Below are 24,742 nucleotides of genomic sequence, written 5' to 3' on the forward strand. Positions count from 1 at the left end.
AAGTATCTCGGGGTCTTGTTCACGAGTGAGGGAAGAATGGAGCGTGAGATCGACAGGTGGATCGGTGCGGCATCCGCAGTAATGTGGGCGCTGCATCGGTCTGTCGTGGTGAAAAAGGAGCTGAGCCGCAAGGCGAAGCTCTCAGTTTACCAGTCGATCTATGTTCCTACCCTCACCTATGGTCATGAACTATGGGTAGTGACCGAAAGAACGAGATCGCGAATACAAGCGGCTGAAATGAGTTTCCTCCGCAGGGTGTCTGGGCTTTCCCTTAAAGATAGGGTGAGAAGCTCAGTCATCCGGGAGGGGCTCAGAGTAGAGCCGCTGCTCCTCCGCATCGAGAGGAGTCAGATGAGGTGGCTCGGGCATCTGATCAGGATGCCTCCTGGACGCCTCCCTGGTGAGGTGTTCCAGGCACGTCTAACCGGGAGGAGGCCCCGGGGAAGACCCAGGACACGCTGGAGGGACTATGTTTCTCGACTGGCCTGGGAATGCCTTGGGATTCTCCCGGAAGAGCTAGAAGAAGTGGCTGGGGAGAGGGAAGTCTGGGCATCTCTGCTCAAGCTGCTGCCCCCGCGACCCGACCTCGGATAAGTGGGAGACAATGGATGGATGGATGGATGGATGGATTATTTTCATTGTATATGTTGGTGATTGCGACTCTTCCTTTGAAGTCAGTAGACGGACTGGGAGAGCATGGGGCGGGGGGGGGGGGGGGTCATGACGTCTCTGGAAAGGGGTGTTCGGTGTTCCTGATATCTGTGCTAGAGGACGTAGTTCCAAGTCTTTAGAGTCCTGGTCTTTCCTTTTTGTTATATGGTTGCGAGACATGGATGCTATCCAGCGATCTGAGATGAAGACTGGACTTCTTCTGTACTGTATCTCTTTGGAGAATTCTTGGGTACCACTGGTTTGACTTTGTGTCAAACAAAAGGTTGCTCACGGATTCCCAAATAAAACACATTACATGCATTGTTGGGAGCATTAGTTAAAGTACTACAGCCAGGTGGCACAATTGTCTGAGTGTTCTCATTGTTGAGGACCTGAGTGATTGGACCAGGCCAAAGGGACACCCACATAATACCTGGCTGCATCAGCTAGATGGTCATTTCCAGGGACTGGACAGCCTGGAAATGTGATTATCGGGTCTGCCTTGGGGGTCACCAACCAGGATCCCGAGCTGTTTCGTTGTACCATTGCATGCTCCCTAACCTGACCTGACCTGCCACATTATAAAAAAGCATTTAGTGTCCTTCTATTGTTATGCTGATGATACACAGTTGTACCTTGCTTTGAGAGCTGACAGCCCAGATGCACTGAAATGCCTGTATGAATGCCTAAATGATATTAAGCTATGGATGGTTAGTAATATATTTATATAATGAATGAGAGCAAGACAGGAAATTTTAATTTTTGGATCTCCAAATCATGTTAATAACTAAACTATGATCTAGGGTCACTGTCCGGTTATGTTAAACCATATGCAAAAAATCTTGGCATCTTATTTGATCCTGACTTGAAATCTGATAAGCAAATAAATGCTGTTATTAAGGCCTATTTTTATCATCTAATAGTTTTAAGCCAAATAAGGCACATGTTTTCTTTTGGAGATTTTGAGACATTAATCCGTGCTTTTATTTTTTCTCGTCTGGATTATTGAAATGGGCTGTATTTTGGGGTTAGTCAGACTACTCTGTCATGTCTTCAGCTTGTGCAAAATGCAGCTGCATGTCTGCTAATAGAAACAAAGAAATCGAGCTTTATTTCCCCTAATTTTAGCATCTTTAGGCTGGTCACCTTTGAAATTTAGAGTCAATTTTAAAATTTTACTGTTTGTTTTGAATGCCTTAGCTCCAGCTTACCTCATTGGCCTCATACACCACTGCTGTCCTTATAGAGCACTGAGGTCAGCCAATAAGCTGCTGCTTTCTGTTCCAAACAGTTGTTTGAGGGGTAAAGGTAGCCATGCTTTTCTGTGGCTGGGTCCAAATTGTAGAAGCGTTTTCCTCTCCATATTCAATCGGCCCCCACCATTGAATACTTTAAATCCAGACTGAAAGCTCACTTATGTACTCTTGCTTTTTAGGTATTTTAGAGGTGTGTGCATATGTATTTTTGTATTTGTATTACCCATTTGTTTTTATATATTTTAATATTTTTTTATTCATTCATTAATTTTATTTTAATGTTGTAAAGCACTTTGGTTAACCACTGGTTGTTTTTAAACTGTCCTATATAACTAAACTAAACTAAACTAAACTAAGAAGGTATACATTTTAAGGATTGAATTTATAACATCCTTAGTTAGTCTAAAGAAAACGATGGAGCCATGGAGGATGTCTAGAATACCTTAATGTCTGGCATTAGGTGAGACCATACTGAATATAGTGACTCATTTATACTGGATAACAAAGCCTAAAATACTGTGATATTATCCATCCATCCATCCATTTTCCAACCCGCTGAATCCGAACACAGGGTCACGGGGGTCTGCTGGAGCCAATCCCAGCCAACACAGGGCACAAGGCAGGAACCAATCCTGGGCAGGGTGCCAACTGTGATATTATGCCTGTTATTTTTTGCTGATGTCTTTCAAATGTCGTATGCATAATACTTTGTTTCTTTGTGAAGACAGTGGCAGGGAATGAAGCTTAGTTGTCTGTGCATTCGCTTTCATTTCATATTTAGCAGTTGATGGGTCAAGCAGTAAGAATGATCTATCCACCCATTAACTGACCACTCATGTGTTGCTTGTGGAAGAATGATAATGTGCTTGTGATTACACAGATGAGTAAGTGAGCTTATGTATGTACAGTAGTTACAGTATATTATAAATATGCCATTATTTTTTATAAACTTAGGCAAGAAAAAGATTGTATGTTTGCATGAATTATAATTAGGACTGAAAAAATTACAACGTGGCAGTAATGTGGACAAGCTGTTTCTTAAAGATAAAAAGTGATAATCAACAAGCCATATTACAAAACAGTGCAACAAATAAGGATATTTGAATGACAAATTGCATGTTTTTTGTTATAATCAAACAAATTTCTCACCTTCTGCAGGTAGCCTCCATATTGGTAAGACCTGTTTGAAAGGACCTTTTTCTTTTTAGCATCCTCTTCTTGTCTCTTTCTATGCTCTTCTTCTTCCTTTCTTGCTTTTTCCACCTAAATGAAGACAAGTAGTACCCGTATAAAGTTACTGATACTTACTTTTTAAGTTCAAGAACTTTATTGTCATTGTGTAACACAACGAAATTACTTTTTGTGACAGCCCCAAGGTGCATTTAAAGAAAAGTCAAATAATTCCAAATATGTCGTATACAGTGTTAAGTGATCAAGTAACCAGAGCAAATTATTATTGCTCAAAGTACAGCAGCATAAATTGTTATTGCACCTGTTAGTGAATAGTACATTAAGGAACCATATTTATCCATTCCCTGCACCCATTTTACACAATGTGTGGGGTCACCATGTTTTGCAAAGACTCAGCTTTTAAAACTTCTAAAAACTCATTAGCCATGTCATAAGGACAAAAATAGCTAACATTCTAGAATACAGCACTATAAATATAGAAACAAATTTCTTTTTTTCTTTTTTTTTTAAATTTAGAAAAAAGTAAAAAATAAATATGTAGTACTGCAAAGAATCTTGGTCTTTTTTCAACATTCTGAAAGAAAAATGTATGTTTTGACTTTCTTCTCATTTGAGAAGGCGATAGTGAGATAGAACATTTTGCTTGATGAATGCCATCTGACTGACTAGAGTTTGGAACACAGAGTATCATTAATACCACTGACAGAATAGAAATATTCATCAAAAATCTCACTGCAGTAATAGCCTTGTTTGAAAAATTGGTATTTAACATGTTGTAATACAAAAATCATGGTTACTGTATGTGTCTCTAATTAAGTCATATATTAAGCATTTATATCTAAGCCAATTCTTGTTTTATGAACTGGTATATGTGATGCTATCAGGCTAATGATACCAGTAAAAGTTCTGAAATCAGATAAATCACACTGCATTATTTATGCATTCATTGTGATCTTCTGATTAAATATTTTAACTGTCTACCAATGTATGTTGTTTCTATATAGAGTTATTTACAGTTCTTTTAAGTAGTATACTAAAATAGGAGGTACTGAGATTGGAAACTGAGACATACTGATGTTGTGCCATTATCCTTATGAGTTGAACTGGAAGAAGAACTGTGGTTTGTGCTGTGTTACTATTGTGTGAGAATGAAGTAAAGTACAAATTTTGTTCCTAAAAACATTTTTTGGTTGCCTCTACAGAGTCAAGCCGGAATTTATGAAGCTTTTTTACCTTTAGCAGGGTTTTTTGCTCTTTTTTCACCTGCACAATAGCAAAGGTAGCTGAGTGTTTAGAATAGTTCTTGTATTTCAAACTAACATTGGTGGAGCTAGGAGTGGATCTGGCAGGGTAGAAAGTAGTTGTAGAAAATGGCAAGTCCGTAAGTAAATATCTGACATAATAGAGTTGAATATTTTAAAATAACAGCAAATCCTTAGTGGAAATAAGTTCCGGGTTATAAAGAATAATTGGATAGAGCACTTGAATAGTAATGCGTTAGCACTAGTAGAAAGCAAAGACATACAGTATACATTAATTCCTTAAGAAAAAAGCATTTATTTTAAGTACAGAGAGCCGGCTCACTGCAAAGTAGTTAAGAGAGAAGTTCAGCGGTATGTAAACAGTTATCAAGAGAGGCAACGCAGATTGGGAGCAAGCAGCAGTAGAGACAGAACAGAACAGAATATTCATAACAGAAACAGTGAATAAGGAAATAATTAACTGATAGAACAGTTTTTAGTGGTTAGGAAAGTTAGCACAATTAAGAGGGTGACAGCATAAGGGCTCATTAATAAGAAGGAATATAAACGTATAAGTGGAGAGCTTCAAAGTAAGTAAGCAAAAAGTGGGGCACAAAGTTAAGAAAACAGACAGGGAAAAAATAAAGTTAATAACTTCAAAGAAAGATGAACACCAGGCAGTCAAGGGAGAGAGTATTATAGGAGCTTAAGTGGTCAGAAGGTGTTAATCAACAGCAGTAGTTCTTTAATCTATTAGCCTATTAATTTTAAAATGTAAATTAAATAATTTAACTTTAATAAAAAGGTAAGCAGTTTAGTAATCCAAAGCCAAATTTTAAAACTTAGGCCCGTGCAATGCAATTCCTGTTGGATGTTGAACTTTTTGTAGGATGAGTTGGAGGAGTCAGTCCTCCTTGAAGGCTACATCTGCAGGAGATGTCAGCTACTGTATTTTAGCATCTTAAGCTTAGGACCACTGAATTGGAGGAGAAGTTGGTTGTCTTGTGTTGTTAGATCCTGTGTTGTGCAGGATTGGCGGACATTTCCCAGGTGTCCTTTAGAGAGATAATGTGCAAATCTGAGGTGATGTGGGAACAGACTTAAGACCACTAAAGTACAGATAGATAGGCCATAGTCACAAAGTACAAGGCAAAGAGCGCACAATGTCCAGGGGCATCAACCTCAGAATTGTAAGTGTCAAACCATTTTCAGGTCCTTGGGGAGCTGGAAGGTGTCCATTCAAACTCTTTGGTGGTAGGCAGGCATCAGAAGCCCCAAATGTCCTTCTGAAAAACAGTCCCAAGAAAGAGAGATAGTGGAGGATTCAATCAATAGGTGGACTGAAGAGCAGGTTTGCTCAAGAGACAGAGAGTCTTGCACAGTGTGCTGACATTTGGGTGCACAAACGGGAGACGTCCCTGGAAGGTTGGATGCCTTCTTGGCTAGAGCAGTGGTGAATCTAGTTGTTATTGTCCATGTTGGAACAAATTACATAAGAGCAGGCAGTCAGTACTGCAATCCAATTTTAAACAGTTGGGTACTAGGCTGAGGAGAAGAACTGACAAGGCAGTCTTTACTGAAGTTCTGCCTGTGCCATACACTAGTCCAGGTAAGATTAAGGAGATTAGAAGAATTAACATGAGACTCTAATATTAGTGTAGGATAGAAGGAAATAGTTTTATTGTTCATTGGGACATTGGGAAGTATATAACCTGACTGATTTAGAAATTGTAGAGGCAGAAGTACAGCTCATATTAAATAGGCTGAAATCAAACAAATCATTAGGACCAAATGTAATATCACATTATATAAAAAAGTGATCAGGCAGATCCAAGTAACTATAGCCCAGTAAAGTTAAAGTGCATCACAGATTAATTAATGCAAATAATTATTAAGGAAAAGAGCAGCACATGGCAAGAACAGTAGTTTTACTGAACAGTAAGCATAGACTCAAACGAGGGAGTTTGTGTTTTACTAACATGCTGGAATTCTGTGAGGAAGCAACAAAAGATTACAACCAGATTAGTGCATACGATATTATTTATCTTAATTTTCACAAAGCATTTGAAAAGGTTTCTCATGAGAGGTTTGGCATCAAATTAAAAGAGGTAGGAGTTCAGGGTGTAGTTTTTAGATTAGTGCAGAATTGGCTAAAGCACAGGAAGTAGAGGGTTATGATGCAATCAACATTATAAGAATTGGGTAAAGTTAAGAGAGGTCTCCCTCAGGAGTCAGTGTAAGGGCATCTACTGTTTTTAATATATATTTATACATGATTTGGATAGGCCTATAAATAACAAGCTGGTTAACTTTGCAGATGATATCATGATAGGTGGATTGTCAGATAATCTCGAATTCATTGAATCATTTTAGAGGGATTTGGACAACAAACAGGCTTGGGAAGATTTTTTGGCAGATTAAATTTAATGAAAGTTAATATAAGATATTACCTGTAGGAAGTAAAAACGTAAAACTGCTGAATTTGAATAGACAATGGGAGGTCTGAAAATTGAAAGTATGCCTTATGAGAAGGATCTAGGCGTCGTAGTGGGGTCTGCGCTATCAACTTCCAGACAGTGTTCAGAAGCCATTAAGAAGTCTAACAGAATGTTAGGTTATATCGCAATGTGTAGAATACAAGTTCAAGAAGGGTTTGCTCAAGCTTTATAAAATGCTGATGAGGCCTCTTCTGCAGTACTGTGTATAGTTTTGATCTCTAGACTACAAAAAGACAGAGTAGCATTAGAAAAAAATCTAGAGAAGAGCAACTAGGCTTATTCCAGGACAACAGTGGATGAGTTATGAAAAAAGATTAAAACATATGAGACCTTTCACTTTAAGCAAAATGAGATTAAAAGGAGACACGATTGAAGTGCTTAAAATTATGAAGGGAATTAGTACAATTAATACTTTAAAATGTGTTCAATAAGAACATTGGGACACATCTGCAAAATTGTTAAGGGCAAATTTTGCACAAGCATTTGGAAGTTTTTCTTCACACAGAGAACCATAGACAAATGGAATAAGTCATAATGTAGTGTGGTAGGACTTTAGAGACCTTTAAAAACTAGGCTATATGCTTTTTTTGGAAAAATTATGTGAATAGGACTGGCTATTTTTTGTGGGATGAATGGCCCGTTATCATCAAAATTATTATAATTTTTTAATACACACCAGCATCTCCATATACAGTACAAACACTTTGGGGTCCCAAACTGTCACTTAATTTGCTTATGTCAGGAAGCTGCATTGCTTCTTTATGTGCAATATGTCAACACTTACTGCCACTCTGTTTTGTCTTTCTTTTTCCCTTTCAGCACGGTCTCTTTGTTGTTCAGCTCTTTCAGCCCTTCGTTTTTCCTGTGAAGATTAATTAAAAAGTTGATATAAAATGAGCCTAATATGAATTTTCCTAGTATAAAAAGTCTGCTCATTTTTATTTTGCCTGAAGAGAAGACAGATTGTTGTCAGCTCAAATTAACACTAGATGTTTGTGAACACGTTATTTATTTACAGCAAGAAACTGTCTATCCAAAGTCTATTGCCAAAACCATTTGAAAGACTACATAATCCATTTACAAAGTCTACTCATCAAACAATGTCTTACACCTAATACTATGTGCTTAAATGTAAATTTAACAAATGACAGGAAGCCATTAAGTCCATCTAACTAGTTTGTTTAGCTAATAACTGAGTTGTTCCAGTATTTCATCCTGATACTTCAGCTACATGTTTTGGTAGTTTGTTTCAGATTCTCACAACTCTTTGATAAAGAAGTGCTTCCTAGCTTCAGTTTTAAATACACTTCCCCTTAATACAAGAATTCTACATAATCAACATATTAAAATAAATAGTTAAAAAGGAAAAGGCCTAAGAGTTCTGCAGTTCAAGGATTATCGTTACTCAGTGGGTAGAGTTGCGTTTAGGCTCCACACCAATTCTGAAGACATGTGCCTTCCAGATGAAACTTTAACAATATCCACCACAGCATCTTTCCTCCTACAGTCCAAAATCATGTTGTTTGCTCATATGCTATCTATATTTTGTCCCTCTACTACTGTAGATGGTTTAATGACTGCGTAAACTGTGAGGTGAGCTGCAATGCACTTGCTGATCTTTAAAGGGTTTCAGCTCCTTATGACATTGAAACAAACAATTTACCAAATAAATTGATGCAGTTGTTCTATTGTTATCTTTGGCAGTGGGTTGACTTGGTTTAAACACCTAAAATGTTAATAATATTGATTATTAAATAAATTTGTAATTTGGTGTTCAATAAAAATTATTTTGAATATTGCTTTTATTCAGTGTACGGTTCCATAGACTATGAATAATACACATATCCGACCAAAGTAAAACAGCTTTCAAACAGCTTTGTTTATGTGTTCAAGTACAATGAAATTTTTAGGTGCATATCCATAGTGACAGTAATACCATAAGAGCAGAAACACTGAGCCTATATAGAGTTGCTAATGTGTATCCATCATTATTTTCATATTATTATGATGTGATTCTTGACATTATGTCATTTGAAATATGATATTTATACATTTATTTTAAACAGTTTCAGTATCCATAAAATAATTGACCAGATTCGGTCCTCCAAACCATAATTACATTTTTTTATATTTTTTTCTTAACTATCACTTTGGTGATATTGGTGTATTTTACACAGGCACTGGTTGCTATTAATCAACTGTTTTCTCAAAATTTCAAAGAAATTGTCAGAGAAAAGCACTTATTTTACTGTAGAATTCCCATTATTACAGAAAATGCCTGACAAAACTAGAGACAAATGCATACAGGTGATTTGCCATACTGTATAAATTTGATACTCAGTCAGTGTATTTAATCAGTAAGTAACCTTTAGTTAAGAAACACAGTAAATGAGAGTTAATAGAATAAAAAGCATTCTAGTTAAATTTTTACTTCTGTTTCTATTTTAAAAAATGGTATCAGTTTAAAAAGCACTAATGAGGTTTGTTGCACTAAAATGCACTCCATACTGGTAAATTACAAAAGCTCTATTAGTTAACTATAATTTTTAAAACAGTGCTCTTTGTGAAATGCTTTTCAATCAAAGCTGCTCACCATATGTATATTACTGGGAAGGCTGTGGAAACTTTAAGGTCATGGGAGGTAGCACAGGCTGGCTGCAAGTGCATTCCAATTATTGTGCCATTAAATATTAGGATTTTTTTTCTTACATTAATTAATTAACTATTTTCACATGGCTGTGTGATTCTCTGAAAATTACTTCCTGACACTACAATAATGTAACACCTCTTTAAATTTTTTTAGAAAATATCTAAGACAAGGATAAATAGTTGAGGAAAGCTATTCACATTCTTTCTTTATATAAGCTCAAAATCTTAACTCTTTGCTTAATTTTCTCTCTATCTGAACTTCACTTGCTGCCAGTCTTCAAACTGATCAAACCCTTTCTTTGTCTGCATTGTGGACCAATGGAGTCTGATGAACAATGTGAAATAGTTTTAATATTCTCTGCCTTTGTACAAAAATCATTATTTAATGTATTGCAAAGGATTTTGCATTTGCTATGAGACATACAGTACTGACACTGTCAGACACACAAATTTCTAAAAGTAGGCCGTGGGCACAGAGGAGCACACATCCACATGCAAGTTCATGTCTAATGGTATGCTAAATGCAATTATTCTAAAAACACAAAATAAATTAACTTACTATTCTTTCCTTTAGAGCTATTAACTCTTCTTCCTCTTTTCTTCTTTGTATAAAGTGTGCCTCAATAAGAGACTGTAGTTCCATCAAGTCCTTCTCCATGCGCTTCCTATGAATATCCTGTAAGAGATTAAAAAATAAGGTTGAATTATTTAAGATCTGTTTTCCTTAGATTAATCTGGTTTATCAGCAGTAATACCATTACTTTTATTCTAAATCTAATTTGGACTGCAAATATCACTACTACCATCCAGTACTTTTTAGGCTTTGTTAAAATATGTTAAATCCATCCATTGATGACTTTGCTGAATCTAGTTCCAGTTTGAAAATCCATTATCCTCCCTGGCAACATCAGGCAGAAGGCAGGAAGCATCCCTGGCAAACTCACTCATTCATATGGCCATTATAAATGTATACCTTTTGTATGTGGGAGAAAAAAACAGAGTATCTGGAGAACAAATCCATAGAGACACGGGGAGAATGTGCAAGCAGATACAGGCAGTGACTGTGCCTTCAAACCTAGTTTCTTTAGCTTGAAATGAGACGCAGCAGCTTTTATAACAATTATAACTGAAAGGAAATTTCTTGACTAAAAATTAGGGTTTTTTTTGTGTCTAGACATCCAAAAATAGGAATGAACCCCAAAAAAGCTTGATATCTTGCAAAACTAGACGTCAAGATGAGTCAAATAGTATATCATATGTGGAGGTTTTCTCATACCAAAGAGTCAAGTAATTTCAAAGCGTTCAAAAGTAATTTTAATGAAGACAAACATTAGGAAGACAGTATCCCTCTGTGCACCTCCCACAGGAGGTTTACCATACAGGGCCCAGAGCAGGAAGACAGGAGGACAAATATATGGACAGTCAAGGTAGGTGAAGAAAAATGTAGTATGTGGAAGGTATTGATCTATCCACACCTTAAAAAACTTTAAATTAGTTTCACCACAGTGTGATCTAAGGAAGCCCTCAGACAATAACCTGAAGATTGTTAGGAAAATGGAGTGCATTAAAACAACAATAATGCAGATAATTTATATTTAAAATTATACCACGTAAGAAAAATAATAAATAATTTCTAGTGAGGAGGAAAACTTTAATATCTGTTGATTTCGCAACATGACATAGTGTGAGGTGTTGCTATAGCCCCACAAATACTTCAGAAATGACCACTAGATGGCACAATCATTCACTTTATTGGATAGTAGAGCATTGAAAAGAACTGGCATAAAATCACTCATACTCTTTCTGTTTAGAAGGAATAAACCTAGCGGTCTATAGCATATGGGAGAAAAAAAGAAAGAAAACCCTACTGGACACGTCATGATTTTTTAAAAATTCACCTATGGGAATTGCTGGACGCAAATGATTGTTGTGGTGATATTTTGCTCCCAGGGTTGCCTTCCAGATCCCAACAATATGCCTGCTAGATTAGCTGGCTTCTCTGAACTGATGTTTATTTGTCTGAGTCTGACCTGCAATCGATCAAAGTTCAATTAAGGGCTGGATTTTGCATTATCTGCTTCTTGTGACTGTGTAGTAGGAAAAGCATTTAGTTTGTGAATCACAATACTGCGCTCATTTCTGCATTATAAGGAATTTGTTTTCTAAAAACGGTGACCTCCAACTTGAATGCCATTGTCATTTTTAAGGTATTCCAAGGAAAACAGAAAATGTTTTGAGAAGGTAAGTTAAATTACTCAGCTATTTGGTGCAATTTGATTGCAGAATGTTAACTAAGCTGTTAAGTCTGTTGAGGTTTGAAAAAAACACTACATAATATAATATAATATAATATAATATAATATAATATAATATAATATAATATAATATAATATAATATAATATACACCCTTGGATTTTCATTTAATTATTGATTTATTTAGCATCACTGCCAACAGACTATATGATATGATTAAAAATATGCCCACCACCACACGGAGTCTATGCCACCACACACTTTAATATTTTGTTTTACAATTGAATAAGCTACATGTCACTGTATTTAATTGAATTAATTATTTTCTAGGTAGAGTGACAATTAAAGGATTATTGCATTTATTTTATATTGCATTATTGACGTGTAGCGCTCAGGAGGCAGGGTTCAGATGGGGTAGAATTTACATGTTCTCCTTGTGTCTGTAGGTTTTTTCTTTTGGTATTCTAATTTTTGTCTTACATCCCAAAGGTGCACATTTTTGGGTTAGGTGATGTTGTTTCCATGAGTCCTGCAATGGACTGATATCCCATCCATCCATCCATCCATTTTCCAACTCGCTGAATCCGAACACAGGGTCACAGGGGTCTGCTGGAGCCAATCCCAGCCAACACAGGGCACATGGCAGGGACCAATCCCGGGCAGGGTGCCAACCCACCGCATCAAAAGTGAATTCCTGCCTTGTTTCAATGCAACCAAGGCTCTGGCTTTTGTGACCCTGAACTGAATTAAGCAGGTTTGACAGTGGACATATTAAATTATTTTTACTGGGACTTTTAATTTACCATTACTTATTATCAATTTGTTAATTCTACTTGGAATATTTTTGCTTACATTTTAAATTATATAGTGACAACTGTAAGTCAAAGTGGGCGTTGCCCATTCTGCTAGACTTTAGTGGCACACCAGGGACCTCATATATAAACGGTGCATATGTACAAAAATGTTGCGCATTTCCATTTCCATGCTCACATCGAGATGTATAAAAACTAAAATTGGCGTAAAGCTGCTAACAGGCATACACACATTTCTTTCTGCTTGGTTTTGCAAATGGGTGGCACCCAATATCAAAGTAGGGTTACTGTTTCTGTGTGGTCTCTTTGTCTTTTTTAGATTTGCGTCCACTTTATTGAATGCACCAAAATTAATTGCATATAGTTTATAAATTTAAGGCACTTGACTGTAATCATTCTGTAACTATATAATGGTGCACAGAATGGCCAAACTATTCCAACTACCATGGCTGCTTCAGCATTGTTACAAGATATCGCATTGTGTACCTATCTTTTTTTTCTTTTCTAAATGGCCCTAATACACTTCCATATGACATTCAGACAGAAGGCTGCGACTTACCTTTTCACTACTACTTTGATATTAGACCACTTCTGTTTTATTTCGGGCACTGTGTGACTTTCTGAACTGGAACATTTGAGTGCCTCCGCAATGCTGTAGGCACCATAAATTTCCTTTTGTTGCTCATACCACTGCTTAAGCCACCAAATAGTATGTTTTTAATTGCCACCACTTCACTGAGCAGGACCTACATTTCGCATCTTTTTTTTTTTTAATTTTATTAATTTTATTGTAATCATTCATACAAACCGATCAATTTAAAAAAAAAAATGGGATTGAAAAACAAGTCGACCCCCACCCCTGAGAGAGAGAGCATGGCCATAGGGTAAAACTTAAATTGATGAGTTTAATAGGCCATTAGAGATGAATGGAGAGGAAAAAGAAATGCAGAGATAATTACTTCCTCGGTGCTTTAAGAGCTTATTCTAAAATTTTATTGATTATATCCTGCCAGGTTTTAAATGTAATTTTAAAAAAATTTTTTTTTACATTTTTTTTAAATTTTATTCTGTACAGATCCTCTAACTGAATATTTGATATTTGCCAATTTAAAATAGTATAAAACATTGGTTACCCACTGACTTAAAAGAGGAGAGTTAGGATTCTTCCAGTTTAGCAAAATAAGTCTGCGTGCCAAAAGTGTAGTGAAAGCAATCACAGTTTGTTTGTCCTTCTCCAATTTAAACCCATCTGGAAGAACACCAAACACAGCTGTTAATGGGTTAGAAGGGATTGTGACACCAAGGCAGTCTGAGAGGCACTTAAAAATTTTGGTCAAAAATGATGTTAATTTGGCGCAGGCCCAAAGCATGTGACCCAGTGAGGCTGGGACTTGATTGCAGCGTTCGCAGGTTGGATCTTGCCCCGGAAACATTTTGGACAGTTTTAAGCGAAACAGATGTGCTCAATATATAATTTTGAGTTGAATAATTGAATGCTTTGTGCATATGGAGCTTGAGTGAATTATCTGCATTGCTACTTTCCACTCCCTTTCTGATATATTGATTAAGAGATCTTTTTCCCATTGTCCTCTTGGATCTTTGAAAGGGAGGGACTGTAAAATAATTTTATATATTGTAGAGATGGTATATAAGTCCTTGAAATTGAGCAATATTTTTTCCAGCATGGACGAGGGTGCAAGATGAGGAACATCAGGCAAGTTCTGTTTAACAAAGTTCCTAATTTGAAGATAGTGAAAGAAATGTGTAGCTGGAAAGTAAATTTGGAATGTAATTGTTCATAGGATGCAAAGATGTTGTCTATATAAAGATCTCTGAGCAATTTAATCCCAGAATTTTTCCAGATATTAAAAACTGCATATGTTTGCGAGGGTTGAAAGAGGTGGTTCTCTTGCAGAGGTGCCACAAATAAAAGCTTCTCCATCTTAAAATGCTTTCTACATTGGTTTCATATTCTGAGTGAGTGAAGCACAATTGGGTTATTAGTATATTGCCGATACCTCGCATTTATTGGGGCACAAAGAAGGGAATATAAAGAAGTACTGCAGGATTTTACTTCTATTGCGGACCAGGCCTGTGTATGTTCATCTGTTTGTGTCCAAGTTTTTATAGCTTGTATGCTTGCTGCCCAGTAATAAAACTGAAAGTTATGTAGAGCCATGCCACCTTCTGCCTTAGGTCTTTGTAGGGTCGCTCTTTGGATACGTGGATGTTTTGAGTTCCAAATAAATTAGGTTATTGTTGAATCTAATTGCTTAAAAAATGATTTATTGATGTATATTGGAATGTTTTGAAATAAAAAAAGAAGCTTATTCATCTTAACAACATTAATTCTTCCAGCTAGAGTGAGATGAAGGGTTGACCATCTGTGCAAGTCTTGCTTAATTTTTTACATATTGCCGGCGAAATTTTGTTGATAAAGAGCTTTGTGTTTACTTGTGAGGTTTACCCCTAGGTATTTAAACTGATCTGCAGTAATAAAAGGAAAGGTGTCCAATATGATATTGTGTACAGTTTTATTCAGATTAATTCTGAGACCAGAGATCTTTTGAAATTCTGTAAGTGCTATTAAGACTGCAGGCACAGAATTTTGTGGGTCTGATATACAGTGCATCTGGAAAGTATTCACAGCACATCACTTTTTCCACATTTTGTTATGTTGCAGCCTTATTCCAAAATGGATTACATTCATTTTTTTCCTCAGAATTCTACACACAACACCCCATAATGACAACGTGAAAAAAGTTTACTTGAGATTTTTGCAAATTTATTAAAAATAAAAAAATTGAGAAAGCACATGTACATAAGTATTCACAGCCTTTGCCATGAAGCTCAAAATTGAGCTCAGGTGCATCCTGTTTCCCCTGATCATCCTTGAGATGTTTTTGCAGCTTAATTGGAGTCCACCTGTGGTAAATTCAGTTTATTGGAGATGATTTGGAAAGGCACACACCTGTCTATATAAGGTCCCACAGTTGACAGTTCATGTCAGAACACAAACCAAGCATGAAGTCAAATGAATTGTCTGTAGACCTCCAAGTCAGGATTGTCTCAAGGCACAAATATGGGGAAGGTTACAGAAAAATTTCTGCTTCTTTGAAGGTCCCAATGAGCACAGTGGCCTCCATCATCCGTAAGTGGAAGAAGTTTGAAACCACCAGGACTCTTCCTAGAGCTGGCCGGCCATCTAAACTGAGCGATCGGGGGAGAAGGGCCTTAGTCAGGGAGGTGACCAAGAACCCGATGGTCACTCTGTCAGAGCTCCAGAGGTCCTCTGTGGACAGAGAAGAACCTTCCAGAAGGACAACCATCTCTGCAGCAATCCACCAATCAGGCCTGTATGGTAGAGTGGCCAGACGGAAGCCACTCCTTAGTAAAAGGCACATGGCAGCCCGCCTGGAGTTTGCCCAAAGGCACCTGAAGGACTCTCAGACCATGAGAAAGAAAATTCTCTGGTCTGATGAGACAAAGATTGAACTCTTTGGTGTGAATGCCAGGCGTCACGTTTGGAGAAAACTAGGCATCGCTCATCACCAGGCCAATACCATCCCTACAGTGAAGCATGGTGGTGGCAGCATCATGCTGTGGGGATGTTTTTCAGCGGCAGGAACTGGGAGACTAGTCATGATAAAAGGAAAGATGACTGCAGCAATGTACAGAGACATCCTGGATGAAAACCTGTTCCAGAGCACTCTTGACCTCAGACTGGGGGCAACGGTTCATCTTTCAGCAGGACAATGACCCTAAGCACACAGCCAAGATATCAAAGGAGTGGCTTCAGGACAACTCTGTGAATGTCCTTGAGTGGCCCAGCCAGAGCCCAGACTTGAATCCGATTGAACATCTCTGGAGAGATCTTAAAATGGCTGTGCACTGACGCTTCCCAGCCAACCTGATTGAGCTTGAGAGGTGCTGCAAAGAGGGATAGGCGAAACTGTTCAAGGATAGGTGTGCCAAACTTGTGGCATCATATTCAAAAAGACTTGAGGCTGTAATTGCTGCCAAAGGTGCATTGACAAAGTTTTGAGCAAAGGCTGTGAATAGTTATGTGCATGTGATTTCTCAGTTTTTTTATTTTTAATAAATTTGCAAAAACCTCAAGTAAACTTTTTTCACGTTGTCATTATGGGGTGTTGTGTGTAGAATTCTGAGGAAAAAATTGAATTTGATCCATTTTGGAATAAGGCTGTAGCATAACAAAATGTGGAAATAGTGATGTGCTGTGAATACTTTCCAGATGCACTGTATACAATACCATATCATCTGCATATAGAGAAATTTTCTGTTCCAGTCCTTCTCTGATAATCCCATTTTGACAGTGAACCGCCCGTGGTTCAATGGCGATTGCAAATAGCAATGGTGACAAGGGGCATCCTTGTCTGGTACCACATTCTAGTTTAAAGTAGTCTGAACAAATGTTGTTAATACAAACTGAAGCTTCTGGATTGGTATATAGTAGTTTGATCCATGTACAAATGTTCGGGCCAAACCCAAATTTCTCGAATGTAGTGAAAAGGTATTTCCATTCAGCCATGTCAAATGCTTTTTCTGCATCCAATGATAATAATATTTCTGGGGTGTTTGGCTTTGTTGGTGAGTATATTACATTAAACAGGCGTCGAAGATTGGATTTATCAAGGGTCGACACTTATCCTTCAGTTTGATCTTGTGATATTACCGAAGGCAGCACTTTCTCCATCCTTCTAGCTATGATTTTTGAGATTATCTTAACATCATTATTCAGAAGTGAAATTGGTCTATATGATGCACAGTGTAATAAGTCCTTATTTTGTTTAGGAAAGATGGTGATTAATGCTTGGCGAAAAGTTTGAGGTAGAATTTGATTGTCTCTAGCTTCTGTAAATGTTGCTAATAGGAGAGGAGCTAGCTGAGCGGAGAATTTCATATAAAATTCTGCAGGGTAGCCATCAGGGCCTGCTGCTTTCCCGCCTTAAAGTGACTTTATAGCATCTAGTAATTCTGATAGCAGTTTAGGTTTATCCAGTTCCTCCGCACTAAAAGTATCTATTTGTGGTAGCTGTAATGTATCCAGAAATGCATTAGATTGTGTGTTGTCTTCTTTAAACTCAGTAGAATATAAGGATTTATAGTAGTCTCTAAATGTGTGCATTATATTTTTATGGCCAATGATTTCGTCTCCATTCGTGTTGATTACTGGGATTGCATTGCAAACTTCTTGCTTGTGGATTTGTTGAGCTAAAAGCTTATTAGCTTTCTCTCCATGTTCATAGTAATGATGTCTGGATTTATAAATTAGTTGTTCAATTTCTTTAGTTGTCAAGAGGTTGAGTTCTGAATGCAGAGCCTACCTTTTCCTATGTAGAGCCTCGCTTGGAAGCCTGGCATGTTCTTCATCTATTCTAGTAATTTTGCTTTTTAGTTCTGATACTTTCTTGGTTTCTAATTTATTCCTGTGGGAAAGATGTGAACTAATCTGTCCTCTTAAGAAGGCCTTTAGTGTTTCCCAGAGTATTCCTGCAGAAACCTCTGAGGATGTATTTGTCTCTAGGAAGAAAATGAAAATTCGCATCTTAGCAAAACACTGAATGGAAGGGGCTAATTAAATTGATTTGCATATTCGAATAGGCAAATTCGGGGAGGAGTCAGGGTAGGGCTGTAGGGTTGTACATGTGTGTTAAAATTCATGCTGATTGGTATTTGTAAAGGGAAAGTGTGTAGAACTTTGCTTACACACATTTTTATGCATCTGAATTTTGTTGTGCGCACACAGATTTCTACTTTTGTCCATACACCATGTTTTAGTGTGAATTCTACTCAAGGCATTATAGAGTATATGAAGCGAAAGGCCTGTTAAGATTTAACATGCAGAGCATCCCTTCACTTGCATTCCAAACTAGGTAACTGAGGCTAAGGAGCCATTACTTCAAGAGGGGAACTATCTAAACTCTTGGCCCAGAATCAGTGATGCTTTTTCCACAGGAAGTAGCATAAGACAGAAGAATACATGCTGAGGAAGCAGCAGCACAGCACTGACAAGAATCATGCAGCAAAGAGAAAGAGTGCACTGCAATGCATGAAGAATCTTCCACTTGAACCTGGAGCAACAATAAAGCAACAACTCCACACAATATCGGACATCATCCATAAAGACTTGGTATCAAAAAACTATTTATCTATGCCAAGATAAAGTAGAATATTAAATACCAGTAAACAGCCAGCCTATATGTTACATGTTTGGCAAGTCTGTCTGTGTTCAGTCTTATATGTCAATAAATGTTGTATATGCACTTATTATACTTCTGTATTCCTTGTGCCTCAGTCACCTTGATATATACAAGTCTAGAGCAAGGAAAACTGCTTCATACAAAATGGTAAGGTAAATAAAGGAGGAGACTTGCCAGAGTATTTGGTCATTTACAAATATTGCCAAAGGTAGCACTGATAATTAATTAACAAACTTAAAATTCGCTCAGTTCCTACATTTAAATTGACTGTCCCTGGATGGGCAAGTTAGCATTTCTTTTTCAACTACTATACGACTTCCTTGAAGAGCTATGTGATCAGTTGCCTGATGTTTGACAGGGTGGAACCTGCTAGCATAGTTCAACATTTATTGAGAGACTTTTTTTTATAGTATACGGATTATATTGTAAAAAGTGAATTTGACTTTAGATTTTCTAAGTATTTTATTTATTGATTTTTCATTTTTGAAACATTTTGTCTTCCTTTTTGGAAAAGCTAAACTCAGACCAAAGATATTTCTTTAACCTGTGTGTGTGTGTTTTTTTTTTGTTGTTTGCTTAGGTAGTTAATTTAATTAGTGCCTTGCACTGAAATCCTGTGCTGGTCGTTGTCTGTGTGGGTTTTCCTCTGGACATTCTGGTTTTCCACTCAAATACCTGAAGATCAGTATGTTTAGGACTCTGTAGAGAGGAATGATTATAAGGAATGCTTAAAGGAAAAAAACCTTTTACAGACTGTTGCTGTGTATATCTATAGTCATTAAGTTCTATATTCTCACATACTGGGATAACTAAATATAAAATCAAATTGGACATGGATTTCAAAGCCACTGCATTCTTTGTGCAGTAAAGAGATAAAACCTTGTTTAAATCTCACTTTGGCCCGACATGATGAGTAGGGCAAAGGACAGATTAACTAGAGACATACTGTATATTAGGATGATAAAAAAGATAAGGACATTACATTCAGCATTACTGTAAATGTATGTGGAAAAACAACTATTAATTGTAAATGTGATAGCCTTGCTGAGATCAGAAATAGTGTCAAGACTTGACAGTGACTGCAGGAATGGCCTGCCCACAGCTTTAGTAGAGCAGGCAGCTGAGGTTAGAGCAAAGGCTGGTGTGCCAGGTGTGCCAGCTCACAGCACCATATAACTTCCTTAGGTGTAAGTGTGGAATCTCTGTTCCCTGAATAGAGTATCTTTGGTTGCTCCCACTAGAGTATGTTGAATCTAGAATATGGAGGTGACTAAAGGAGGAAGGATGGGAAAGGGAAAGAGAGGAAAAGCAAAAAAGATAAATAGGGGATTTGGCAAAGAGGAATGGGGAGCGGTCATGCTTTATTATTTTAGCTTGTGTATATATAGTTCTTCAGTTTTATGGGTATTTGTGTTACACTTCTGTTAATAGATAGTGAATTCCTGAGAAAGTAAAGTAAAAAAAAATTGCCTTCTATGCTGTGGTCATTTTATTTGTTCCTTGGTGATGTACAGGCGCACAACAATTACAGTTTTAAGAGAATGAAGTTATGAATAGACAATGAAAGGAAACATCTGCAAAAGAATTGAAATTTGCTCACACTTTTTTCTCAGTTAATTGTTTCCTTTTAATTAATGTTTTACACTTTTACTTTTTTTATAACTACAAAGAGCCTCTTTTGTATTTAACTAACAACAGTATTATTTTTTTTTTTTGTTAGATAAGTTTTTTACACATTTCATGATTGCTAGAAAATGTTTGATAAATGCCTTACATGAATTAATTGAATATTGCCTATTGTGATAACTGAAGCGATACATTATGGTATAGTTTTCATTTTTATGTTTCTGAATCATCTGTTTGTCCATTTGTAAGGTCAGTATCTACTCGTCCTCCAGACTTATTTACCAGACAGGGACAGGAATGTTCTGGCACATCATATATTTGCACTGTGTATTTACTTTTATTGAAGGTTAAAGCCTTGTAATTATATTTTAGTATTTCCTTCTTCAGTTATAAAAAGTCTCATACAAATTGTATTAATGTGGAGTCCCAACGATACAAAATTGTAATTAGAAGACAAAATTAAAGGAAAAACGCGTGCATTGTGCATCAGAACAAATTAGCCAAGATGGAAGCAGAATCCCGATTAAAATGTGTATCTAGTCTACTGCTAGCGTTAATGCCAATCAAGGAGTACCCCACACAAAACTACTGGTCTATCACTGTATAAAATCTCATGGTCAGATCCATGTCATGTCCTACTTCTATGCCACCATTATGGGATGAGGAAATCCTTAGTGCTGTAAATATGAGCTTTAATGTTTTCTTCAATAATACTGATAATATGTATAGAATACTTTGTCATACTTTTGTTTGGGTATTCATTATAAACCATCTAGTATTAGTCTGTAAATATTTTATTAGCCTTGGAAATAAACAATGCAATTAACAATAATAATTGTAATTAACTGAAATATGTTACTTTGTTGTATAACTTTTTTATATATAATTTGAAAAGGCTAATCAATTATTTATAGCATTGAGAGTGCTAAGAGCTGCTTATAATCGATGTAAATATATAAATATAAACTGATTGCAATCCAAATTTGTAGCCTATTCGTAATTCGTTTTTTTAAGGAGATTCACACAGAGCAAGAGCCTATTATGATAAGATCACAGGGCCCACTCAAACCAATCGGGTCAATTTACAGTCACTAATAAACTAACCTGTACACCTTTGGGATGTGGGAAAAAAATGAAGTAAGCATGGAGAATATGAAAACTCCGTATAAACATGGCCTGGACAAAGATTTGAACCCAATCTCTGGAACTATAAACGAGAGGCTCTAACCACAGTACCACTATGCTGTACATGTGTAACCCCCAAATCATTAAAAATGGCAACAAGTAAAATATTACCACTGTTATTGGAGAAAAAAATAAATCAGTAGTACATTTTGACTTTTCATTCTATTGTTATCATAAACTGGATAGTTTCTTTGAATGGTTAGCTTTTAATGGGTTGGGAAATGGACAGCCTTAACTCCATTAGCCATATGTTTTTAGAAGAACATGGTTTTCTCATACTATCACATATTTTCCACTTTTACACACAAATTTTTTGTTAAATCCTATTTTTCCTAAACAAACTCTTTTAAAAGCACATTATAGGTTGATGCTACTGTATAGTTTTCTAGCAGCTTACTTTCACAGATTTCAAAAAATGTATTATAAAGTTAGCCAATCATATAAAAAGTCTTACATGAATGTCCTGATTAAGCGTTTTCTTACACATATAAAAACTGGATGCTTCTTTAACTATTAAGTTCACATTTCACAGGCTCATTAAAAATACAAATTTAAAAAAAAATGAGAACTACACATGCTTTCCATTTCTACACAGCATCTCCATGATTATAATTCATTTTATTGAGTTTATGTATTTGAAGTTGCTCCAATTGGAAAGCTAACGTTAACCACTGATTAATGGGTATTTTACAACAGATGTAAAAAAAATTGTTAGTGAAGCTCTTAATAAACGTAAACCACAAGCAATATACTGAACATTTTGCTCTGAATTTGACAATATTTAACTGATGAGAAAAAAAATGACCGAAACTTACATCGAAATCAACTTTTTCTCCTTCTGGCAATTTAGGCATTGTAATATTTGGCACAAAAATCCTAATAAAAAAACAAGATGACAGACAAAAACTTCAGATTGTGGTGAGTAAACTTAATTTATGAATTAAGTGGTTTTTCCTATCCCTTTTGGTAAATCAAATGTTCACTATTAACTCTGTAATTTAACAAATAAATGCTCACATTTTCCATCATGACCTGCCCAAAAAGGAGGTGCATTCAGTAAGAAGCTTTTTCACATTCACAGCGTGCAGTATTTTTTAAAAGTTGAGCTTTCATATTCCTTACAACAGCACTAGCCCTTCTCACATACCCTATAGAAATCAGTTGTTGTGAAGTAACGCACTTGAAAAATGAGATGATATTAAAACACATCACACTCAAATTGCTATGTTTGAAAAGTTTTCAAAACTGCCTTCCTCATCCATTTGTCTTTAAAATATAGATAAAACAGATTTTCATATTTAAATTTTCTGTTTCTTGCTTCTTGGCTCGGGTGACAAAGGCTAATCACATCCATTTAGATGAGAAGAGAAACATTTCAGGCTGAAAAAGGTGTTACTAATGATTTTATCCATTGTTGTAAAAATATTAGCTTTGGGACTATTAAAATAGATTATTGTTGTTTATTTTAATATCTGAAATGATTTTTATAGCACATTATTATTTTCTGACTGTCTTTTTTTACCACAATTGCTGCCATTTTGAGACATTTGTTTTTTTTTTTAACTAGCAGCCATTTTATGAATAGTCACAGAATCTCATTGTCATCACATTACACCAGGAAGCTGCATGTCCTGACCTTGCTACCTAGAACATATTTAAAACAATGGCATGCTCCTCCTGGGCTCCAGAATCATGATCTGTTTCAGTCAAGAAAAGAGCAGAATTAAGTGATTTGTAAAGAAACAGGAGATGGGAGTAGTGAATAACTTGCCAGCATCAGGTACAAGAAAAGCATTGAGTGAGGCAGCAGCCTTTGGACTCACTCAAGCTGAGTCGTAAACCTAATTAATACACTCGCCTTTGGGATGTTTGAGGCAGTTGATGAATGCACAAAAAAAAATCTGTATGGCTATATGGAGGGTGTGCAAACTCCACAAAGATTTCAAGGGGTTGGTATTTAACTACTGTAGTTTGTTATTAGGGCTGCTTAGGTAAAGCGTTGTCTGCTCCATATGCTATTTGAAGTTCTTTCATGGAAGCAGCAACATTCTTGTCATCAACTATCTGCACAAAATGGCCCTAATTGTCAACCAGCTAATACTGCTTAACTTTACAAGCATGTTTTTTCAAATAGTTTGCATACAAAATTATACATTATTATGTGATAGTAAGACTATACATAAAATAACATTCCTAATTGTACTGTACATAATGCAATCCAGTGTCAAGGGGGCTGAAGCCTATCTAAGCAGCACTGTAGATACTGTATGAGGAATGGAAACAGCACTGGACAAGATGGCAGTCTGTTTCATGGCCTGTTACACAGTCCACTTAAACATGGACCAGTTAGGAAATACCAATCAACTAAACTATCATATGTGAGGGTGTGGGTGGAAACCCAGTAAAGACACTGGGAGAGTGTACAAACTCTACAACAGTGAGCGACTGGGTATGGAGTTTGAACCCAGGACACTGGCTCCATGAAACACCAGCACTAACCCCAATGCCAACCTATAGTAAAATCAGACAAGAAATAATTATTCCTATATATTTACAGAATGTTACCAGGCTTTCATTTTTGTTAAGTGTAATAATTTGATTATTTGACGCTGAGAAAAGAAAATGAATTTGCTCTCTAAGGCACATACTACTTTTCCAAACAGTGTAAAATACAATGGAATGACTTTTAATGCTTTTCTCCACACTGCCTCATTAAAATATGGTTTTTCAGAGTAAGATAAAAAGAAAATTATTGTAGCATACCATAAAAACAAAATACTATATGATAGAAAATCGAAAAGTTGATACTTACTTTGGTTTGGGTTTCGCTTCATCTAAAAATGAACATGTGAAAAGAAAGGGAAATTATTCTGTACAATATTTTTTTTTTTAAAAAACAACAATTTCAGTAGCAGATTGATGAACAACTCTTGCTTTACATAATATTGATACGCAATCTTAGTTTGCCATCTACAAAAGCATTTTTACATATGATAATCTCTTCCACAGGGCAAATACACAACATTGATACTCTTTCACTCACTGAAGGTTTTGCTGCTATCTAAACTTCCAAAGAGAAAAGGAGCAAAAGTAAATGGATTACAAAGGCAACTTCACTAAAAACAAACAAAATCACTATACATTATTCAGATATT

At 36.3% G+C, this 24,742-nt stretch overlaps 1 protein-coding gene across 1 annotated transcript in view; it reads right to left on the minus strand.

Annotated features, from left to right (window-relative positions):
• LOC114654288 (troponin T, cardiac muscle isoforms-like) overlaps positions 1 to 24,495 on the minus strand; it is a 54,625-nt gene extending 30,130 nt beyond the window's left edge. Inside the window, exons 1-5 of the mRNA XM_051919346.1 lie at positions 24,400 to 24,495; positions 22,403 to 22,463; positions 10,046 to 10,162; positions 7,622 to 7,699; positions 3,057 to 3,170 (exon numbers count right to left, since the gene is read on the minus strand). Coding sequence (XP_051775306.1) covers positions 3,057 to 3,170; positions 7,622 to 7,699; positions 10,046 to 10,162; positions 22,403 to 22,441 — 348 coding nt within the window. The 5' untranslated portion in view covers positions 22,442 to 22,463; positions 24,400 to 24,495. The remainder of the gene's footprint in view (positions 1 to 3,056; positions 3,171 to 7,621; positions 7,700 to 10,045; positions 10,163 to 22,402; positions 22,464 to 24,399) is intronic.
• Positions 24,496 to 24,742: the final 247 nt, after the last annotated feature.

This window comes from Erpetoichthys calabaricus, chromosome 1, assembly GCF_900747795.2.
Source record: "Erpetoichthys calabaricus chromosome 1, fErpCal1.3, whole genome shotgun sequence".
Lineage (NCBI taxonomy): Eukaryota > Metazoa > Chordata > Cladistia > Polypteriformes > Polypteridae > Erpetoichthys > Erpetoichthys calabaricus.